The sequence below is a fragment of the Nyctereutes procyonoides genome, unplaced genomic scaffold (genome assembly GCF_905146905.1).
Source record: "Nyctereutes procyonoides isolate TBG_1078 unplaced genomic scaffold, NYPRO_anot_genome, whole genome shotgun sequence".
Lineage (NCBI taxonomy): Eukaryota > Metazoa > Chordata > Mammalia > Carnivora > Canidae > Nyctereutes > Nyctereutes procyonoides.
In genome coordinates this window covers 25920401-25945123 of record NW_026575035.1, presented here as the reverse complement: position 1 = coordinate 25945123, position 24723 = coordinate 25920401, and the positions used below count along the sequence as shown (strand labels likewise).

General features: G+C 35.9%; 1 protein-coding gene across 1 annotated transcript in view; it reads right to left on the bottom strand.

Annotated features, from left to right (window-relative positions):
* PXDNL (peroxidasin like) overlaps window positions 1–24723 on the bottom strand; it is a 428332-nt gene that overhangs the window by 104923 nt on the left and 298686 nt on the right. Inside the window, 7 exon segments of the mRNA XM_055318359.1 lie at window positions 1168–1326; window positions 3729–3845; window positions 7764–8030; window positions 11864–12033; window positions 19074–19191; window positions 22167–22339; window positions 24302–24373. Coding sequence (XP_055174334.1) covers window positions 1168–1326; window positions 3729–3845; window positions 7764–8030; window positions 11864–12033; window positions 19074–19191; window positions 22167–22339; window positions 24302–24373 — 1076 coding nt within the window.

Genomic DNA, 24723 nt, shown 5'->3' with positions numbered 1-24723 from the left:
GAGAACCAATTAAACAGTTTTAAACATTCTGCAGAGCAGATTTCAACATTTCCTCTTAGCAAGGATGAACCAAAGAAATGGGATTTTCCAAGGGCATGACAGTTCCCTTCATCTTTCAATAGTGTTTTCAAATCTTCCCATGTATTTCACTTGCTATTTGAATACTTTCCCTAATATCTTTTTTCCTCTTCATAGAACCTCAACTTCCATCAAATAAATAATAATAAGCATTTGATATATTGAAAATATAGTGAGAAAGGGGCCAATACTAGATTGCACATAGATATTAGTGCAATGTAATCTTATATCTATGTCTCAGCATCACTGAACACTTAAAGCATTACTAACATTTCTTTTTACATTTATATTGCTACATCTGGCTAACCTTTGTCTCTGTTTATTAAATATGTGTTACCTCTGAATTTAGATTTACTACACCAAAACAAATTATAGAAAATTTATGGAGAAATACAGGAAATAATATTTAATGTAAAACAATGTTAAAAATGAAGTTTAGGCACTTTCTATATATTGTAACTAAGTTACTCCATTTCAACATAAGCCAGTAACTAAGAAGAAATTTCAAGAGTACCTAATAACAACCACTTTTCATTCTTACATTGGAACTATCTTTCAAAATTTAAGCCTTGAATTTTCTTTTTTTTACGTCAGTTAACAATAAATTATGAACAAATAACCCAACTTCATACCAGAATGTTACTATTATAATAAACCGAAGCATTGTATTTCATGATGAGTCTGAAGAAAAGGTCTGTAGTATATTCCCAATAACCCTGAGCATAAAAAATACATCAATATAAGACCAAAATTCAGACCATCAAGTGTGAGAATGTATCTGAGAGCTAATCTCTGCAGGTAGGGCTAATTAGCTAGCTTTCCAAAAAATGTAAGAAAACACAAAATTATATTTTTTGAAAGAAAACATTATATTAATAATTAACATTAATAGAAATATAATCCTCAAGTTTAAAAAAGACTGATTTAAAGGTTATCGAATTTGCAATTTCTTAGGTCCTATAAAATTAAAAATACCTAAGTAATAAAGTTCCCCCAGCAATGTGTGAAAAAATACCTAAGTAATAAAGTCCCCCCAGCACATGAAGAGGCACTCTTCAGGTGTATAAACCCAATCACAGCACACATTACCTTTGGGTTTTACAGTCAGCTGGACAGATGCTTTTCTCACTCCCAATGGACTGACTGCCTGACATTCATATTGGCCTTGGTCATGATGTGCCATTTGGTCAATTCTCAAAGTGCCAGAGGAGAGAACTGTATGTAGACCTTCCTGAGGGAGCTTCCCACCTGTAAAGAGGGAAAGAAAATACTCTGTATGGCATTGTTATGGCTCAGGAACTGACCGCTAGAACTGTGTTATCTTCTGGTGCTGGGTAAAGGTTGGGAACTCTCTGGAAATCCTCCATGCCACAATACTGTGACAGCTGCTCCTAATACTAAATTGACCAGCCCCCAGCAGAAGAACTGGTCAGCCCCCTTAATGAATTCCTCCAACTTCATATTTGCCCCCCCCTTTTATTTTCCACCGTTAGAGTCCAAATTTCAAAACTAACCTTATCCAACACTACCCTTGCTTATGGTGGCTTCTTGTTACTGTTAGAATAAGCTAAAATGCCTAAGGGAGCATGTGAGGTATTGCACAGGCTAACCGACCACACTTACTTATATAGCTTCATCACCCCATTTTTTTACTTAATAGAGTGCAAACAAGGCAAAATTTGGCTAGGAGAGGAATTGTTTTTGCATTTGTTCATTTTTTAAAATAATAGTTCTTATTCCTAGATTACCTCTCCAAATGATTACTAAATACGATTTTCAAATACCTTCATAACATTTATTATACGTATAAAATATTTGGAATATAAAAAATTATGGAATTACAACATTTAAGGTGCTGAGACAGCATCTTAAAAATGGTCATTTTTGTGACATTCAGGCTGCTGATCCTCACAGCCATACATACCCCCCCAGGCAACCTTGCACTTTAACCCATCTGAGCTTATGCTGAGTTTACACTCCTTGTGGCCATTAACAAGTTGATGGATTGTCATTCTCAACTATTTCAGTGACAATCTATGTCAAAGACAAATAGTTAACCTTTAATAACCATGTACACAAATGAAACAAATACTCTTCTAAATGTTTATAGTATAAATACATTCAAAACAATCCCCACAGGGATCCCTGGGTGGCACAGCAGTTTAGCGCCTGCCTTTGGCCCAGGGCGCAATCCTGGAGACCCGGGATCGAATCCCACGTCAGGCTCCCGGTGCATGGAGCCTGCTTCTCCCTCTGCCTATGTCTCTGCCTCTCTCTCTCTCTCTCTCTGTGTGACTATCATAAATAAATAAAAATTTTTAAAAAAATTAAAAAACAAAACAAAACAAAACAATCCCCACAACCATTATTGTCACTCCTGGCATATAGATAAGGCAACTCTGGTAAAACCACAGTTAACTTACTTGTCCAAGGTCATACAATTAGTAAATGTAGGAGGGAGATGTGAATCTTGGATTTCTGGCTTCAAAGTTCATCTCCTACCCACTCTACTCTTATAAAGATGAGAGCAAAAATTTTAGCCAAAAGAAAATCATAAATGTTGATGTGTTTAGAATTTAACCTAGTTACCTGAATTAATATAAAACTTAGCAATTCCAAGACCATAGAAATCTTAGAGGAGCTCTCATCACATAGTGTAGACCTTATTCTCTTATACCCCAGGGATCACTGGAAAGTGCTAGGCCCCTCGCATGCACCCTGCACCACACCACACTTAAAAGACAGCAGTTCTCTTGGCACCTGGGTGACTCAGTTGGTTAAGCCAGCAACTCTTAGTTTTGGTTCAGGTCATGATCTCAAGAGTCCTGAGATGGAGCCCAGCCCTTTAATGCTCCATGCTCAGCAGGAAGTCAGTTTGAAGATTCCCACCTTCTGTCTTCCCTCCACTCACACCCTCTAGCCTTCTCTTTCTCTCAAATAAATCAATACATACATACATCTTTAAAACAAATAAATCTTTTTTAAAAAGCATTCCTCATTAAAAAAAAAAGATTTTATTTATTTATTTGAGAGCGAGCACAGGTGGGCGGAGGGGCAGAGGGAGAGGGGAATGCTTCCCTCCACTGAGCAGGGAGCCTGATGCGGTGATCCCAGGACCCTGAGACCATAACCTGAGTCAGCAGCAGACGCTTCACCGACAGAGGCCCCCAGGTGCCCCCCAAAAAAGCATCCAAGACAGCAGCTGTCTTTACCCACCTACCATGCTGGGGTCTTACTGATGGTTAATTTCACTGCAATTACAATTTTACTTTGTATTAAGAGAGAGTTCTGCCACTTTAAAAATCTTTAAAACCACTAACTGTCCAATAATTTTATTTTAGAAATCAAGAAACTGAACAAACTGGTGGTTGCCAGAGAGAAGGTGGGTGGGAGGATGACTGAACTAAAAAAAAAAACAAAATCAGGAAACTGAGTTGCAGACAGATTATCTGAGGAAGGCCACATATTCAAATGTTGAAACTTAACACATCACAGAAATTATGATGACATATTTAATTCAAAGATTATGTTTTGTGTGATGCTTTCATGTCCACAATATACCTATGATAATTAGTTTGAACTGTTTTTTATATCTCATAATAAAGAAGGTATTTATCTCTTCCCACAGTCACTGGTGGATATGCTAATACCTGCTTTGGTCCAGGCGATTATTGGAGGTGGGTTGCCTTCAGCTTCACAGAGAAATTCTACAGTATGTTCTTCTAGCACCACTTGATCCTTGGGGATTACTGTGAATTGTGGAGGAGCTAAATAGAATGAAAAATTATATCAATATTAAAAATTACTCTATAAATTGCTCATAGTAAAGAAACAAGGAAATATGTTTAAATATGTTGCTTAATTAGAGACTGTTTCCAATTATTTACCCAAAAGCTATTTAGAATGTGTAGGTGCTTGTGCGTGCTTGCAAAAAAACCAAAAAAATATATATCTGGTTTGCAAAGCAGAAAAGCGAGAGTAAGAAGGAATTATTTCTAAACCTTATGGAATCTTCTTCAGAGTTTAAATAAAACTACAAATTTTATTTGAGCCATTAATAAAATTGTTGCCTCCAAACTTTCAGATACAGTATACAATTTGAAACAAATTGCTCCATTAATTTCAGGAAAAAAAATGCTTTCTATAAAGCTTTCTATCTATAGTGATAAGATACCTTTTAAAAAGTCACATTTAAGTCAAAATTCCAAGAGTTCCAAACATTCAGATATTTTACAATTGAATTTGTTTAAATAGCAAATAGCTGCATATACAGTTATATAATCTATTCATGACTCTTTTATTAGCGTGAAAAACAAATCTATATGACCATTTAAGGGCATGGTAATCTCCAATAATTCCTAAGTGATGACATTTTTAAAACAACTTTCTGAGATAACCTGACCCCTTCTCCTTGCTGTTCGATCTTTGTACTAACCCTCTCTTTGCTTTTCTCACCATCTGGATTTATAATCATGATAAATCATGATAGGGATGCCTGAGTGGCTCAGTGGTTGGGCGCTGGCCTTTGGCTGGGGTTGTGATCCTGGGATCCAGGATCAAGTCCCATATCAGGCTTTCTGTGAGGAGTCTGCTTCTCCCTCTGTCTACGTCTCTGCCTTTTCTCTGTGTCTCTCATGAATAAATAAATAAATCTTTAGAAAAAGATAAATCATGATAAAATAAATAATATTTGGCAAACTGTATTTGTTTCAGCTTTCATATTGTATGCAAGTAATAAAGACTTTTAAAAATCTTCATTTCTAAGTAAGGCACTAGGATAAACAATGGTAAAAGATAAATTCGGGATCTCTGGGTGGCTCAGCAGTTTGGCGCCTGCCTTTGGCCCAGGGCGTGATCCTGGAGTCCCAGAATCAAGTCCCACATCAGGCTTCCGGAGTGGAGCCTGCTTCTCCCCTTTGCCTGTGTCTCTGCCTCTCTCTCTCTCTCTCTCTCTCTCCATCATGAATAAATAAATAAAATCTTAAAAAAAAGAAAAATTATAAGGTCATGCAAATTCATGAAATCCCTCAGGAATGTCTGCAAGATATCTTAGATGTCTTAGAAAAGTCAAGGTGGAAAATAGGCCACAGATCAGCAGTCTCAGGTTCCATGTTGCACAGATGAAGAAATTCGGGCTGGGGAGGGTTGAGATGAATAACTCTCAAAGACACAGTGAGAATTTAGGCCACTCACCCGGCCTGATGTTTCTTTCCAGAATATTACATGAAATTTTTAAATTGCTAAAATGACCTGAAATGGCCAAAAATATTTCTATGTTAAAAAATGGATTCATAACACAGTAGAAGAGCAAAAGGTAGTAATTACAGCAAGTCATTTAGTCAAGGCACAAATGTTGGGAAATTTGACTTTAACTTTTTAATAATAACTAAAACTCACAACTATCCAAGTCTGGCATTGTTATATTTCATATGTTCTCATAGAAAATGATATTTTTAATTCAAGACTACCAATCTTACCAAAAAAAATAGGAAATACATAAAAGTAAATGATCATTTTACATTTTTTTCCTAACCTGAAAATTCTAATCCAGAATTCTGGACCTGTTTGCTAGCTCAGTGAATAAATTTTGATCTAATGGAGAGAAAACCTAGAAGAGCTAAATATCACAAAAGCAGGTGGTGTAGGCTGGAGGAATTCAACAGGAATAATAAGCTGACATTTCTGGACCTTCTACTTACAATGGTGGCCATCATATCACCTCTGATACTAAAGTCCCATGTGCTTAGATGAAGTGGATTTTACAAAACCATGATGCCTCATACAAAAAAGCATTTTTATTTACATCATTGGTAACTACAGCCCTTTCATCTAAGTGCCCCATCCTGTGATTCACACCTTTCGTTGAAACTGTTTCCTTTCCATTTTATCATTTGTTCAGCCGGTCTAGAAAGGAGATTAATTTGTGGGCAATTGTGTTCTTGGCTTAAATGGACATTAAAGGAACTAAAGAAAATTGATAGGACATCTGTTAAGATGACAGAAAAAGGGTACATCTTAAAATATTTAGTCTATGCACTAGGCAAATAAAAGAAGCCTCTTTTGTAAATGTATTGAATGATTAATGGACCATTTCAAGACCAATTAAAAATCTCGACATACAGACCTACAAGTAATCCAACTACACAGTCACAAGGGACAAAAGATAAGCAGATGGCAATCTCAGTGGAAACAGCCTGGTAAAAAGAAATCGTTAGCATATTGTGGTATGAGAAATGAACAGCACCATAAATGTCAGAGTTCGGTTAGACATGAACTGATGCAGATGAAAAAAACAGAAATGCAAACTAAACACAAGAAGCCAAGACACAAAGTCTAGAACGGCATGAAATAAAGGAACCTGTCAGAGTGTAAATTTGTGATTGGGCCTTATGCTTCTTAATACCAGACATTAAATATAAAATAATGCAAGCAAAAAAGGCCTCCAATACTATTTCTTTGCAAACATTTCTCAACCCTGACACAAAGAAAGTGTAAAAATAAGGTTTGGGTCCCTTAAAAGTAATTTCCCCCAGGGGTTACCGAATCTTCAAGAAAAAATTTCATTTCTACACCTTTTTAGAGTATAGAAAATGTTTTTCATGGTATTAACATTTCTAGGGGAAACTCAATTTTTTCCTTAGACGTATGAATGGAAACAAGGAATTATTGATCTATTTCTATTAAAGAGCTGGTGTTAAGCAAAAGCAATTCAGAAAACATTTATTGAATGTTGAAAACCCAGGATGGATAAAGTACTGCGACTTCCAGGAGGCCAATTCCACTGCTTTCCAGAAGTTCACATTCACAGCCCCAAAGTCGCCCCAAATCCATGTTTCTAACCTGTTTTTGTTCTATTTCCAAGGGTATGGTTTTTTTTGCTAGATAACATACAAATATGTTAAGTAAAATAATATAACTTCTTAAGTAAATTAAAAGGTTCATGGCTCCAGGAAGCTCTTAAAATCTATCACATACTCTTGTCAGCTGATGAAAAATGGTTTGGGATGCAACAGGACTTTTGGCATTGCTCCAATAAGGCTTACATTCCGTGTTTACTATACCTCTGAGCCCACAAGGAGTGTTGAGTGCCTGTGCAAGAACACATGCACACATACCTGAACCCACACTCACAACCACCACAACAGAAAGGGAGGGACAGCCCAGTTAAGAATAAATGCATAGCAGAAAAACACGAGTTCTTTACAACAGGATTACATGCCCATGCATATAAATTAGTTGTGGTGTTCAGAATAATTTTATTACTGCTTTTGTTAGGCAGCCCAGGCCCATAAGAGCCATCAGCATGTTCCCAAGCTATGTCAGTAGACAGCTTGGTAAGTGACTATGAACATAGGGCACAGCATTTTCACTTTCATATCTGAAGTGTCTCTCCTACGTCTGTAAAGTATATTGAAGCACAAATATCTTTTGACAGTTTGCTGCCAAATGATTTCATCTCTTTGTTACTCATGGTTGATTATAGCATTTGGATAAAGCCTGGAGTGAAAAAAAAATCAAGTTTTAATGTGAAGCAGATTAGTTTTGAAATTTCTATTATGTAAAAAAAAATGGCAAATACAAAAATCTCTTCGCTAATTTACATGCCATTACTATTTTTATGTTGAAAAATAATTTTCTAAGGGTGGCAGCATGAACATTTCAATCATGACCTCCTGCTCCCATACCTTGTACAATTATGTTTGCTGTAGCTTGAAAAGTGCCTTGATTATTGTTGGCATGACAGATAAATTGACCGTGATCCTGCAGGGTGACATTTTTCAAGTATAGTCCTCCAGAAGTAGCCAGGTGCCTGGATCCATCCAAGGCCTCACCACTGCCCCGAGTCCAAGTAACATGGGGGTGTGGGTGGCCTGTGGCCATACATTCCAAAGTTGTGCTGGTGCCAATTAAAACTTCTGTGTCCTGGGGCTGGATTATAAAACTAGGCTTGGCTAAAGTAAAGAGAAAAACAAACAAAATACAACCAGTAGCAGTTAAGAAGGTTTATTTTTTTTTACATTGTTGTTTTTAAGTATTTGTTAATTTCAAAATGCCTTTATACTAAAATTGATGCACATACATTAAATTCTCAAATAATAAAATCTAAAACATCGGGATCTTAAATTTAGATTTGACAATAAACATGCAATTTTTTTAACAGACTGCTTCCCTTGAAGCCACGATATATCATAGACACTGCTAGTCCCCACCTATTTTTTTTTTTTATTTTGGGAGCTAACTGTTCAAATGTTCCCATTGAAAAATATCCCCTTCTCAGGTTCCCTTGCAGTTGAGTGTATCATGGGACACCATTCTGCCAATGGCATGAAGGCACCTGTCACTGGAAAAGAACAGTCCCACTAGTCATTGCTCTTCTTCCTGTTTGCTACTTGGCTTTTGGGCATGAGTTTGGGTTACAAGAGCTGACTTGGGACCACGAGGTGAAAATTATGAAGGGGAGAAAAAGGTCTAAAAGAGAAGGTCTGAGGAATAGAAAGATATCATTAGATATTAGAGCTTTGGGCTAAGGTGGGTGCTCTGTCCAGATTACTGAACTGCTTGTGGCATATGAACAAATTGTGCCTGTGCACACAGAGGCACACACACACACACACACACACACACACACACACACACACAGTTTTTAAGCCATTTATCATCAAATTTTCTGTCATTTTCAGGCAAATATAATACAAACTGACCCATTAAGTATCCTTGTAAATACAAAATTTAGACTTCCATATTAGGTGTTCCAATCATTGATTCATGTAAGTATCATCTCTCTTGGAAATCTCCAACAGAAACTAAAGACTTCCTAGGGTGTTAAAAATGTCTAATTATTGAGTTTAATTTGGGGGGCTCCTTAATTTCTGAGATGAATATACCATTAAGAGTAGAAACAAATTTATTTAATCTAATTCAACAATCAAGATTTATATTTTTAGTTTTATTTCTTTATTCATGAGAGACACACAGAGAGAGGCAGAGACATAGGCAGAGGGAGAAGCAGGTTCTCTGTGGGGAACCCGATGTGGGACTCGATCCCAGGACCCCAGAATCACAACCTGAGCCAAAGGCAGATGCTCAACCACTGAGCCACCCAGGTGCCCAACAATCAAGATTTAACTTAATTTTAACAATACTGAATGCCTCAAGCTTGATAAAATGTTAAATGCTAAAAAGATATAAAGATGCACAAGATACTCCTTTCCTCTTAAGCTTATGTTTTAGCTATGAGGACAGAAGACACACCACATAGTCTGAAGAACTACAATATACCTTGGAAATCACTATATTACAGGAAGGTGTAAAGTGCTAGAGAAAAATGGAAAGAACTATTATAATAATTGAGATACAAAAGGCAGTGGAAGTTAATCAATGGCAGTGGAAATGAAAAGGAAGATAACCTGAAACATCTTGGAACCAAGTATCTAGACACTTGATGAAGACAAGATCACAGTGAAAGGCTGAATCTGAAATTTTAGGAAGATATTAATAATATTAATAATATCAGTAGTGATGGCAAACACAAGATGAAGTGCAGGTGAATGTGCTTGACAAACATAAAAAAATTACACATGAAAACAAGGAAGAAGGCAGTAGTGAGATCAATCCAAATCTCAGAGAAGCCTCTGGAAGGTTAAAGCAGTAAAATCTATGAAATATACATTAATTATTCAAGTTAAATATTTGGGAATTGCTTTAAAACTCAAGGAGCGCTCAACAGAAGAGGAAGCGATGTGATTAGGGCAGGCCCACTGGATGAAGACCAGGTGGGGAGGGTGTGAGGAAGGCACAGTTGAAGCAGACTGAAGACCTTGGGAAAGGAGGAGAGGACCTTAGGAAAGGATCAGGAGAAAGTGATGCCCCCAAGTCAATGTAGGCGTATTCCTGCGTGCAGTGTCCAGCTTGACCCAGGGGGCAAAGTGAATAATGCTGTAAAAGGAGCTAGTGGGTTTGCCAATCAGAAATTGCTGAAGAACTCTGTAAGGAATTCCCATATTCAGTCAAGTGCATTATTTCTGCTGGAGTAACTTTTAGTTCAGGGCTATCTTCTCTATTCTTTCTGTCACTGCCCTATCCAATGTCACTACTCTCCTCTGCATTATCACTACAGACTGTTGACCTCCTCACCTTACTCTGTCCTCCTGCTTGTCCTCTAAACTGCTGCCTGAGAGATCTTTGTAAAAGAAAAAATCTCATTTTGATCACACTTAGAGTACAGTCATGAATGATTCAACTTACAGCTCACCAAATCTCATGTAATTCCCAATGGTCCTTCATCTGTATCCTCCAGGCAGCCAGAACTTCTGTCTTGAGTGTGCCCTGCTCTGTCTACCTTTACTGCCTTTCCACTATGATAAGGTTTCAATCCTATTTATCTGGCTTTTTTGTACTTCTTGCTTTCAGCTTAGATGTCACTGGTCTGGAAAATCCTTTCTTGAATGAACACAGATCTCCAAGTCTGATCTAAGTGCTCCTCCTCTGTCAGGGGTACGTTGGAGCTGGCTCTAGAGAGTCAGTTATCAAATTTTTGGAATTTTTCAAGCTGGTTGTTAAGCATAGCCATTGCTAAAAATTAAATTATATGAACTTACAATTAAATAAATCAAATATCAAAGATAAATTCTGACATTTAACACTTCTAATTAGTTTACATTTTACTATTATCCAGGGTCTTGAGATCATTAGCATCTATTGTATCTCCCTGGTGGAAATTCTATGCAATGGTGTGCTACTATACAACTTTTCCTAACTCCAAATTCAGTGATGGCATGTCAATCGTTAACAAATACTGTGGATTAGGGTTTTGCCTTCATGCCCCAGAGACGGTTTTTAAACATTTACCAGCAGGACTCCTGGGTGGCTCCTGGGTGGCATCCAACTCTTGATTTTGGCTCAGTTATGATCAAGCCCCATGGTGACTTGATCTATACTCAGGGGGGGAGTTTACTTGAGAATTCTCTCACTCTCTCTTCCTCTGTCCATTCCACCCACCTCCTGTGCACACACACACATACTCTCTCTCTCTAACAAATATTTCTTAAAAACTAAAAATAAATATTTACCAGCACACATTTATCCTTTATGCTTCTATCCCCTTTCCTTAACCATCATAAAATTTATCATTTTATTGAATTATGGCTATCACCTAATAGATTATAGACCTGGTAAGGTGAGACATATTTCTCTATTTCTCACTATTTCCATCACCTTCCTGAAAATGATATTACTAAAAATTTATCACAGCTACTGTGTCTGGTTTATATAAACCACTGAAATTATGGTAAATAAAGCAAAGCTCCTGGAAAGTTAAAGGAGCACAAGTTATTAACTCTATAATCTTCAACAGTTAGCTCAGTGGGCATTCAATAAATATTTGTGAGTGAATTGATTATGAATGAATAATTCAATGATTTGCTAAAAAGGATGATAGTCCTGCCTAGGTATCACTGATTCCATTTGAGGATGGAATCCATTTGAGGATGCTGGATCATGTTCTGAAGAAGCTGGATGGGTAATCAAAAGGAGGATAGCAGTCTTAGGACAGCGCCTATTGTGATTAGAAAAGAATAGAACTAAGGCAGGAAATTAAACTAAAATTCAAGAGAAAAAAGCCTCAAGTTTCTGTAAAAGATTAGGAAGTGATAGACAACGGCAATCGTTTTACTTTTAAGCATTCCAAAGAAGCAATATAAAGTCATTTTCTAGTGCAAATCACTGATGGAGAACTAATGCATTTACATTAAGTTCAATCATTAAAATTAAAAAAAAAAAGTTGTACCTGGAGGACTGGAGTATCTAAGCATAGCATTCTGTGTCTTAACTTCCCCAGCTGAGTTTCTGGCCATACACTGATATTCACCTTGGTCTGACTTTCGAGTGTTTCGAATCATGAGTGTCCCATCATCAAACAAATTAAGTCGATGATCATCTTTCAAATCCAATGAGTGGCTGGAAACACACATTTTACATACACGTTATTTAATCCCAGTCCTATTTAAAACACTTAGCAAGACTGAAAATATAGGACCTTAAAAATATCTTCCATGTATATTGACTTGATTTTTCAAATTGTCTTCATAATTCAGATAATTTTAATTTATATATTTTTAAAGATTTTATTTATTTGTTCATAGAGAGAGGCAGAGACATAGATAGAGGGAGAAGCAGGCTCCCTGCTGGGAGTCCAATGTGGGACTCGATCCCAGCACCCCAGGATTACGCTGTAAGCCAAAGGGAGACACTCAACCACTGAGCCACCCAGGCATCCCCAGATAATTTTAATTTAAATCTTAGTTGTCCCTTCCTATTTCTGAGGTTGTAGCCTACACACAGGTTTCAAGTCAAGACATGATAGAAAGGAAAGAGGTTTAAGTGTCCTCCTTTCCAGGACAGCGTGAATGTAGACACTGAAGCCATTGTCTCCAGTGTGACAGACACTTTAGCACATTGTTTTATCTCTGAATTCCTATTAAAAAAAAAGAGAGAGAAATCATCAAATGGTGATATGTGAGTTTTGTATCTCTTCTCTGTGAGTCATTCATTATGCATTTATATTTTGTTGAAGAGTAGGAAAATATTTAGAGTCAAGGCAACATAACTCAAAGCCTAAGGATAATTATACAACGTGGCATTAAGTAAGCAAAAACCATTTACCCAGTTGCTGGATATTAGGCTCTTTTAGCTGAACTGGACCATTTTGGAAATACTAGGAAAATGCTGTTATCAATTTAAATGGAAAAGTACAGTAGTGAAGACTATCATCCAGAAGATTCAGATACTGGTGATTTTTTGGGGTTATCTTTAGCAATAAATGCAAAGCTATTGACACATAAACATATGTCCGAAGTTTCTACAGAATGTTTTTGTCTCACCAGGGTACTCTTTCCCCTTTAAAAATACTGAATAATCATGTGTGAGAAGGAATATAGATGTATGCTTACTACTATGAATGTATTCAAAATAAAAAAAAAATCCCCCAACACACATTCATCACTTAATAAGCATTTATGAAACACTAACTATATGTCACCCACCAATAACACCCTTTATAGAGGAAAAAGTCCATTGAGAGGATTTCATTTCTCTTTTTTAATTTGTTTGTTTTACAAAGCTAATGGCTTCCAAGTAAACATCTGTCTACTAATTTAAAAATGTGTCAACACTGAAAAATAATAACTCCTCTTATTTTCATATATGTAAAAACTAAAGCATGTTAAAGAGATGGAGAAACCATCCTTACTCAGCAAGTTTCATCACAAAGGATAAAGAAGCACACAATGGCTATACTTCACTTTCTAAAAGAATGTTTCATTCTTTCAGAGTGGAGCAATCTGTTCTTTTTCACCCACTAAAAATGTCAATTTTAGGAACAACCAGTTACTCAATGAGAACTTCAAGTTACTATTTTTGAAGAGATTAGCTTCAGGAAAAACAATATTGTTTTTCAATGGCCAGCAATGCAAGGCATAAGAAACTAGATGCTGGATATTCCCATGAGTATAAACTGCAACAACTACTCAATGTCAGTAACACACAATGAACATCAGAAAACATTTTTTTTAAAAACTGTACAAATTCAAAAGTCTTATTTAGTATTAAACTAATTATTTTAAACACAATTCCAAAATCATCTAACCTTGAACCCAATTAAACCTACTTTCAAAGGAATATGCCAGCAATAATGGAATTTCACCTTTTCCAAAGATGATTTAGTTCCCTTAAAATTTGTTCTAGGAACTTCTGAGCTGGTAATAGTGTCATAGAGATTTGAATAGTGATTTGAATAGTGTCATGCTCAGAAAGCATAGAAGCTCTGCACCTCTTCCCACATACCTTGCCCTATGCATCTCTTCCATCTGGCTGTCCCTGAGTTATGTCCTTTTATAATGAACTACAATTTAACCCTTCCCAACTCCTTGGAATGATATGATAGACACAGTCCCTTCCTTCATGGAGGTAGAGTCTCGTCAAAGGACAGACTAGTAACAACATCTCAGCCCCCATGTGATGCCGAAGTCTTGCAAAAGAAAAAGGAGGGAGAAGAGAGAGGAAGAGGAGATAAATAGTTGTGTACATATATTACACACAGATAAATAAAGCAAACATGGTGAAAAATTTGTTCTAAAATATCAAAGGTTGGGACGCCTGGGTTGGCTCAGCAGTTGAGCGTCTGCCTTCAGCTCAGGGCATGATCCCGGAGTTCCAGATCTAGTCCCACTTTGGGCTCCCTGCATGGAGCCTGCTTCTACCTCTGTCTGTGTCTCTGCTTCTCTCTCTCTCTCTCTCTCTCTGTCTTTCACGAATAAATAAAAATTTTAAAAAGTAAATAAATAAAATAAAATATAAAAAGTTACCAAATGTGTACATGAGATCTATCTTCTGGTTAGACAATGCAATGGAATTCACCAATTCTCACTCTAAATGATTTAAACCCAACAGCAGCAAAACACACCATAAATTTAAAATACATCATTCCTTTTCCTAGTTATTTCCTTCTTTGTTCCTATCTTCTTCATTATACTGATAAAAGTTGTCTGCTCATGAATCATGATGTTCCTTCAAAAATTCAAAGCAAGTCTTCATGATTCAATATACGTATTGCATTGTCAATTTGATGCAGACCAATAGTAATCATATGTAAAAACACAAAGGTTTTCTTAAGTTGAATTTACCTGTTTTTCTTTCCTTGGAAATATGCCAATAAACACATTTGATTAGTAAAGGCAATTCATTACCGCAAACTCTTATTAACGGTTTTCTAAGAACTAGGCCCTATGGCTAGGTACCAGAAATATAAAGATGAATAAGTTATCATCTCTGCCCACATTTTTAAAATATCTTCCACATAAGAAAGCATATAGTGAGGGATGCCTGAGTCGCTCAGTGGTTGAGTGCCTGCCTTTGGCTCAGGACATGATACCAGGGTCCTGGGATCAAGTCCTGCATCAGGCTCCCCACAGGGAGTCTGCTTCTCCCTCTGCCTATGTCTCTGCCTGTGTCTGTGTATCTCTCGTAAATGACTAAAATCTTAAAAAGAGAGAGAGAAGGCATATAGTGAAAAACTATAGGTTAGAATATAATTGCAAAACTTGCTTATAATCTACTGTAAATATTGTACTAATATTTGCCAGTTTCCATTTTTTTTAATGGCCAAAATTCCCACAGTCTAGAACCTCAACATTAAGAAAGGCATGAACGGTTTATAGTCATGTGATTATCTTGCTCGATATCCAGTGGCACTCAAAGATTATAAATTAAAAGCCGAAGTCATTAGCCTTCCAGTCGTTTTGCAATCTTTTCCTATTACACTCATACGTAAAATCCTTATTCTAACAAATATGATCTATTCTTTTTCCCAAATCCAATCATAATTGATTTCTGTCCTATACTTTTCTCATTCTTTTTCCAGCTGGTATGCTTTTCCTCCTTTTTGAATCCAATCAATCATTTATTAAAAAATTATTTTGATTGTTATTTCTAGGTACTGGTATTCACTTTACTTTCCTTCTGATAAGCCTAAAGAATCTGCAAACATTGGCAAATGGTTGATATCTAATTTTATTAAATTATGGTCAAAAAAAGAGGTCTTTATGAAGTTGGTTCTTTGCTATGAGTTGAGATTTTTCTTTCTTTCTTTGTCATCAATTTTGATAAATATTCCATAGTTACTTGAAACCATAGCAGAGTGTAGCTTTTCACATAGCAGATATATATATTACATATAAAATCAGTCTTCCTTGGGATCCCTGGGTGGCGCAGCGGTTTGGCGCCTGCCTTTGGCCCAGGGCGCGATCCTGGAGACCCGGGATCGAATCCCACATCGGGCTCCCGGTGCATGGAGCCTGCTTCTCCCTCTGCCTATGTCTCTGCCTCTCTCTCTTTCTCTGTGACTATCATAAATAAATAAAAATTTAAAAAAAAATCAGTCTTCCTATGTTGTTCCTATTAATTTTTGTTCTTATTCTAAGAAAAGAGTACTAAAATTTCTCCCTATAATTGACTTTATGCCAATTAATCCTGGTAATCCTTTTAATTTTGTTTTATTTTTTGGGTAGCTATTTTGTTAGGTACACAAAAGTTTGTGAACTCATATCCAGGTGAATTGTTGTTTTTATATATGATCTAATGATATGCAATTATACTTTTCTCAAATTTATTTTGGTTGATATTAATATTGATATAGACCTTTATTTTGATTAGTCCAACTTTGCTATTATCTGTTTACCATCTAGCTTTTACCTCTCAGTATCATAATGCTTTAGATAAATGTAAGTAGCACATAGCTGAAATTTTTAATCCAATCATAAGGTCTTTAAAAAGGCTATTTAAGTCTGTACATTTATTTTTATTAATGTATTTAAGCTTATTTCTTATGAGAAATGTTGTTCATTTTCTCTGTCCTTTGCCTTTCCTTTACTTTAATTCTACCCCTCCTTTCCTTTTGTTGGTTGGTCTAGTTTTCTTTAATCCCTCTTTCTCTTCTCTTAGTATGAAAGTTGTATTCTCTTCCTGTTTCTTAGTATTTTACCATAATTTTTAACAAGTCTTCTTGACTTCTCAAAATCTCCAAAAGTCATTATCATTCTACACTTCAAAGCTGAGACATGGAAAATGATTTAATTATGTCCTCTCTCCATACAATATTTTTGTTAGTATCACCTAACTTCTCTCTTACTTCTTCTCTTACTTCTCTCTTACAGTTGGTCAATACTTTAATAATCTGTTTATTCTTATTTACCAACATATTTAAAAATACTTTGTTTTCACTTTTGTTTCTTGCATATCATATCTTCCTTATTTGTGATACTTTTGGCAAATATTCCTAAGTAAGGCTCAACTCTTTGAAAATGTCTTTAATATGCTTGTCAGATAATTTAGCTAAGACTGAAGGAAACTAGATTTTTTCCCTTTAATAAGCTAAATATATGCCATTACCTTCTAGTGTGTAAAGTTAATTGTCCTTGTAACTTCTATGCATTTGAGGGTAATCTGAAAATTATCTTGGAATGAAAGATTTTATCTCTTCCAATTTTCTGATCATAATGCACCAAGTATAGATTTCTTTTTTAAGCTCTGGTTGGGAATCAGTACAATTCTTAATCTGAAATTTCATGATTTTTTTTTTAATTTTTGGAAGAGTTCTCATAATTACTTCTCTCTCTCTCTCTCTCTCTCTCTCTCTCTCTCTCTCTCTCTCTCTTTTCTTATTACTTCTCTAAACATTCTCTCCAGCTCACTATTTTTAACTTTTCTTTCTGGAATTCCCAGTGGATATGTCCTGGACATGTGGATTATAATTTCCATGCTTCTTAACCATCCTGACAGCTAATTTATTTCAATGAACATACCTTCTAATTCTCTAATTCTACCATTGCTTGTGTCTAATCAGTTCTTAACCCACTGCTCTATGGACTCTAAAGTCAGGATAGAGGTTATTTCCAGGGGAGGAAATCAGGACAGTGTTAAGGAAAGAACACCTAGCTAGCTTTTAATGAATTGGTAGTATTATTTTCTTAGCCTAGTTTAGTTAAATAGATGTGTGTTTCAAATTATCTGCTGTACTATACGTTTCATGTACTTTCAGTACATATATGATCTTTCTATAAAAAAATACCTGATAATCAGTAAGCTAAGATTTGTTAATATTAAGCATTTCTTTGCATAAATTCTTCCCTTTCATCTCTATTTTTTCTATATGAAATTGTTAATACTATAACAGAAATTTCTACCTATAATTCACCTTTCCTTCATTTTATTCCTTCTTTTTCAATTTCTTTGTTTCTTTTAAATGAATCTTAACTTCTTTAGTCACCATATTTAAAACCCTTATGTCATACATTCCATCAGGCAATATGATTTTTTATTTATCCCTTTCTGAATACTAGTCAGTACCTTTATAACCCTGAACACATAATGTCTGAATTTAAACTGTTAAGAAGGCAGAGCAAGCAGTTTGAAGACATTACAAGCAGCAATTTCTATTTCTCTTGAACAATCTCCAGATGGAAATAAATTGAAGTCTTCTATCAATTGAAGTCTTTCTCCTGGGCCAGATTCCAGATTTAATAGTATTCATAATTGCCTTCTTTCCAAGCTATTTTTAACCTGTACTTATTAGTTTTTTACTAGAATTAAAAACACATTTTACAGACATGTCTGGGTTTCTTACTATAATTACAAATATAAATTATATACAAAAAGACACAAACTATATCAGAATATTTTACCAAGGAAAGCATAAACATTTAATTATACACATGACAGAAAACAATCAGTGATATTTTGTGCAAGCATGGAAGAGACACATGCAAACCATACGAGTCACCAATAATGTAATTAATGATAATATAATTGTCCAAGTGCTATAATTGAACTGTGTTAAGTATATAATTCATTCTATGTATCTATTTCATATTACTTTCCAACTCCTTTTTTTTACTTTGACTTTAACTTTTTATGTTTCTTACTACTATTCAACTTTATGTTCACAGGCTTTTAGATTCATATATACCATGTTTTATCAAATATTGCAATAAGAATAAAATAAATGACTAGTATTTTAAGTAAGCTTGCATATCCTTTATTGTCAATTCACTTACATAATGTTATACTGATTTACTATGTAAAATTTGCAACATCAAATGTAAAAACCAGTTTGAAACTAAAATAATTAAGATGAGGTTATATCTAATTATGTTCAGATTTTAAAACATACTATTTTGTTATTATCTAAATATTTCCTTCTAGAAATAATACAAGATTCCTTTATTCAATTTCACAATCATTGATATCTGGAAATATACAATTTTAAGAAGTCTTCCAGATACTTTGGATAAGTCAAAAGATGAAATTTAAAAGACATTTTTATGAAATGTCCAGAAATACTGGTAATTTTGGAAATTTCATCTCTAAATAAACTAGTTGAAGAAAGATAAATGGATTAATGAAATTGGAAGAGAATCCAACACATGCTCATGCTCAGTATTTACTTGTTATGTATCCAAATAATCTCTGGTTTGGGATTTCCTTCAGCCTGGCAGGTAAAGTAGACAGTATTCCCTGATGTTACCTCCACATCCTGGGGCTCAGAAGTAATTCGAGGACTCTCTGTAATAGAAGAATTATTGGTATGCTTTTAAAGATCCAATATTTATGGTATTCTAAGATACTATTGGCAAAGGACTACAGATAATTTTAATTTCCTTCTACATTAAAGTTTTACAGATTCTACTGCATTTTCCCAGTAATATACCAGTTTAGATGTTAGACATATACTTAACAAAAGTTTAGCAGTTTGAAAGATTGGGCAGCCCTGGTGCCTTAGCGGTTTAGTGCCGCCTTCAGCCCAGGGCCTGATCCTGGAGACCCAGGATCGAGTCCCACGTTGGGCTTCCTGCATGGAGCCTGCTTCTCCCTCTGCCCCCCCCCCTCTCTCTCTCTCTCTTTCTCTGGGTGTCTCTAATAAATAAATAAAATCTAAAAAAAAAGAAGAAGTTTGAAAGATTCACTGCATAAAGAAATCTCCAATGAAGTAAGTTAAACACATTTCTCTGTGCTTTTATTTCTAGTAGTTCAATACAACCATATTTATGGAAGGAGTTTGATATTATGGATCAATATTTCAAGCCAAGTACTCCAGTTGAGCTTGCAATTTTGCAGGCACTCTTCTAGACAATTAGCCATCTAACTACCTACTTTATGCAATATATAAGAATTTGTATGGGGATCCCTGGGTGGCGCAGCGGTTTAGCGCCTGCCTTTGGCCCAGGGCGCAATCCTGGAAACCCGGGATCGAGTCCCACGTTGGGCTCCCGGTGCATGGAGCCTGCTTCTCCCTCTGCCTGTGTCTCTGCCTCTCTCTCTCTCTCTCTCTCTCTCTCTCTCTCTGCCTATCATAAATAAATTAAAAATTAAAAAAAATTAAGAGTTTGTATGTCTAGGCCTCAAACCTGGTTGAGCAAATTATGTATTAATATAAGTGAATGTTTCCATTCTCGAATAATAATTAGTGGTAAAACACAGAAACATTTAAATTATTTTAATATGCGAGTGGATGATTTATTTTTAATCAGATAATATTGAATTTATAGAGAACAATGTAAAAAGGGGAATTTTGCCTGTCTATAGCAAACTTAATATAATTTTTAAATATCTTTCTAAATGATAAAAACTCTTCTTTTTATAAATGTATCATGTGAGACTTCCAATCATTAACAAGTTTAACATGTATGGGGAATGTTACATGGCTCTCTATCAATCTTAACCACCTCATTGAAAGTCCATATGAACAACATCTTGGCCTTACTCTTTTTTTCAAAAAATGGTTTGATTCATTTATATATATATATTTTAAATAATTCAGCATTACAGTGTGTCAGGCACAGTGCTGAGACAGTGATGAAACAATGATCAAAACAAAGTCTCTATACTCATGGGCTTACAGTTTCATTGAAGCAACTGAAATTAAACAAACACAAAAATGTATAATAATATAATAAATGTCAAGAAAAATAAATGATGATTTGACAGATTGTAAAAGGGACTTGATGCTGAGTGTGTAGTAGGGAGAAGGTGGGTAGAGAGTGAAATTAAATAAAACCTTTCCAAGTAATTAATATTTAAGAAGAGGGCTCTTAAAAGAAGAGTTGCAAGAAGGATATTGTAGTAAATAGCATGTAGTCAGTCCTTGAGTTGGAAAAAAGCTTAAGAATTTCTAGGAACTGAAAGAACATAGAGATGGCTAAACATCACTGAGCAGATGCAAGGGCAGAATCAATCAAGGTTACAGAGTAGCCAGGAATTATAACATAGAGGAAGTGTGACCTTGTAAATGATTTGGTGTTTCATTTTAAGGTGTGGGAAGCTATTAAAGAGTTATAGCAATAAGAATTATGTAATCAGATCTGTGTTTTAAAATATCTCCCCAAGGGATCCCTGGGTGGCGCAGCGGTTTAGCGCCTGCCTTTGGCCCAGGGCGCGATCCTGGAGACCCGGGATCGAATCCCACGTCGGGCTCCCGGTGCATGGAGCCTGCTTCTCCCTCTGCCTGTGTCTCTGCCCCTCTCTCCCTCTCTCTCTGTGTGACTATCATAAATAAATAAAAATTTAAAAAAAAAATAAATAAAATATCTCCCCAAATATAATAGATTAGAGGTGAAGAAAATGAAAGCTGGGACAGCAGTTATGTTCTGTGTTCCTGGCAAACTTGACTATGACATAAATTGCAAGTTGGTAGTGAGAAGGGAAGGTATGGACAAATCCAACTTATTTGGAAATAAAGACCAAGGCACTTTGTCTTAATCTGGATGGAATTAAATTATATTAATATAATTTTCCAAATGTACTGCTTAAAGGAATTAAAAAATTGGCCTTGAGTGAATGAGACATTAGAAAGCAAATTTCTGCTGTAAGCTATCACCTCAGTAAATTTTCAAGGAGCCCAATTATCACACACATGTACATGTATGTATGTATATTCATTTTTTCGTATTTAAGGCTATATATATAAATAGATTAGATAGATATAAAGGTAGATATTCTTTTATTTATATTGAAAGCTTGTAGTGAGAACCAAATAATTTCTAAGAAGTGATGATTGGATTTTCAATTAAAGCCTGATAGAATTATTAAAGCTGTCAGAATATGAACTATGCTTGTCAAATTGAAAGTTTGCATTACTAGTATGAATATTAATAATTATATGATCTAAAGTTGAAAAACTTCAATTATTGATTATTAGCACTTAAGTAATACTGGTATAAGTGGAACCTTTAATGCTGGTAACAGTGTCCTGTGACCTTGTTGAAAAATAGTTTTCCTTAATGTTTCTCCTTTGAAATTTGGAAGTTGGATTAAAGGATCCTCAAGGACCGTCCCAGCTCTGGTTATGATGATGATAAAAAGTTCCTTAAATAAAAATGCAGATGATGAAAAGGAAATTGGCCATACTTTTAACTTTTTAGTTAAATGATGACATTTTCTGATATTACGCTCTTCCAAATGCAACATCATATAACAAACATTTATAGAAAGGGAACAAAGAAAAGACACTCCATTTTACACACAGAGAGAAAATTGCATACCACAGTTGAATTCTTCTACTGTTAACGAAGCGATGGAGCGTCCTTGGAGCCTTCGGGGATACTGGCATGTAGCAGATTCTCCCATTAGTATCACCCTGAGACTCTAAGTGAACAAAAGCCAGGACACCAACATAACTCCCTTGGGAACATCATAGTCATGAGACCCTAACAGTCTGGAATTTCCACTTCCCTGACATCACCATTGCTTACATATCAGTTCTCCATTAATCAGTGCTCCATACTTTCCCATATGTATCCTCATGCTTATGTGTTTTAGCAACATTTAAGCATAAGATTTAATTTCTTCTTTATATGACCATTGACTTCAATTAAAATATTCATCCATAGCAGGGATACAAAACATGAATAAAACAACTACAGGATTTTTTTTTCACTTGCCACTTAAAAACCTCCTTTATGTTTGAACTAATATAACAATCTCATGCACTAAACATCTACAGTATACTTTGCAAAAGTATAGCCCTCAGTCACTTTCCTATATTCTGATTTTCATGTCTAAATTACAGCCTGGTCAGGCACATGTTTCAGGATTTGGAATAACTAGGTGCCAGTGCTCACCATCTAAGACTGACCAAGATCTCATGAATCTTGGAAGAGTTTACTGAAATCATCTATGTATCAGTTTATCATGGCCATAAGTGATCAGTGTACCATCTATGTAAACAGACACTCCATCAACACAACATACAACATTATCTTAAAAGTGGCTTAAAATGGGGCACCTGGGTGGCTCAGAGGTTGAGTGTCTGCCTTTGGCTCAGGGCATGATCCTGGAATCCCAGGATTTTTTTTATGATTATTTACTTATTTATTCATGAGAGACAGAGAGAGAGAGAGAGAGAGAGAGAGAGAGAGAAAGGCAGAGACAGAGGCAGAGGGTGAAGCAGGCTCCATGCAGGGAGCCCAATGTGGGGCTCAATCCCCGAGACTCCAGGATCACACCCTGGGCCGAAGGCAGGTGCTAAACCACTGAGCCACCCAGGGATCCCCTACAAGATAGTCTATTATTACAACAAACAGGAATCAGTGTGCATACCATTCCAAATGGCTGTAGTGAAACCAGTTCTGAGAAGCCAGAAAATTTTGACAGAAAAAGAGAATCATCAAACAATTGTGGGTCTAAGCATAAAGAGCCCAACCAAAGGAGAAAAGGCAGGAATGCAGTGTCTTCTGCGTGAAGTGCCATGAAAGCGGACAGACAATATACACGACAAAATGGACTGCAGCTGGATAAACAGTCCTCCTGATTATTCATGATCTTTGAAATGCAATGATTCCAAGCATTATTTCAGGCACGAGTTAAACACAAAATCATTTCCCTCAGTGTTCAAAATCTACCTAAGCTTCACATTTCCTAGCCCATTGACCTGGACCTGGGCATATCACACCAGAAAGACATCAGCAACAACGAGCCTTCAAAGGCAACTGAGAGATACACCTTTGTGATTTTTCCACTCTGTACCCTCCAACTAGCACTAGGAAGCAGGGCATTAGGCTTTTATCTGATAACTGGAACTAACTGAGGGAAAAAAAAAAAAAAAACCACCCTAAATCCATCAACAATGCAGAAGCATACCCAGAGATGGAGGTGAAGAGACAGATCAGGGTAAAGGAGAGTGATTCACACAGGCAGAAAGAAAAGCAAGGTGGCTGGAGGCTCAAACAGGATTGGGAGGTTCACTCTGAATTGTTTAGTGTAGGAAGAAATGAACAGTACCAGTAACCAACCATATGTGCAATGAGGGAAAACTTCTGAAGCCTGGACAGGGGAGTTAGACTTTCTTTGGAACTTCTCACATCTCTTTTTAAATAAAAGCTAAAGGAAAAGGAAGTCTTGGGAGTCTTTAGATTTGACCAGCAAGGAAATTACTGAGAACCGAGGAAACTTCTATCTTCAAAATTCCTTTTGAATGCTACTTCTAAGAGAATACATAAAAGCTCAGTAGACTGTGTCCTCTATCACTCTGCAGTTAACGAAACTGTTTTCTCCCTTACACGCTGGAATTGCAATGATCTGTCATGGCCAAAGGAGACAAAGGCAAATCATTGCTTGGGATTTATTGATTTGGGGGGAAATTATAAGGTTTTGTGTTTGGACACTTGCTTTCACTTACAGTCTCTTTAATGAATCCAGATGAGAAAAGCTCCCAGCAGGGATTTTAGATAATTTGTTGTTATGCAAAAACCTGAAAAACAAAAGATAATTTTGAATCAAAACACAGTAATGATGCTTTGGGGAGACTTTTTAAAAAATCGAATTGTGAATTCAAACACTTTTTTTTTTATGTTTTTATTATTGTTTGATAGGAAAAACATAGAGAGAGTAAGAGGGAGAAGCAGAATCCCTGCTGAACAGCGGGCCCCATGTAGGACTCAATCCCAGGACCCTGCGATCCTGACCTGAGCCTAATTAAGGCAGATGCTTAACCAGTTGAGCCACCTAGGCACCCCAAATCCAAATACATCTTTAAAAGTATTTCGGTGAGAAAGGTCAAACAAAATTGTCATTTGTGCAAGTACAGTTTTAAAGACTTAC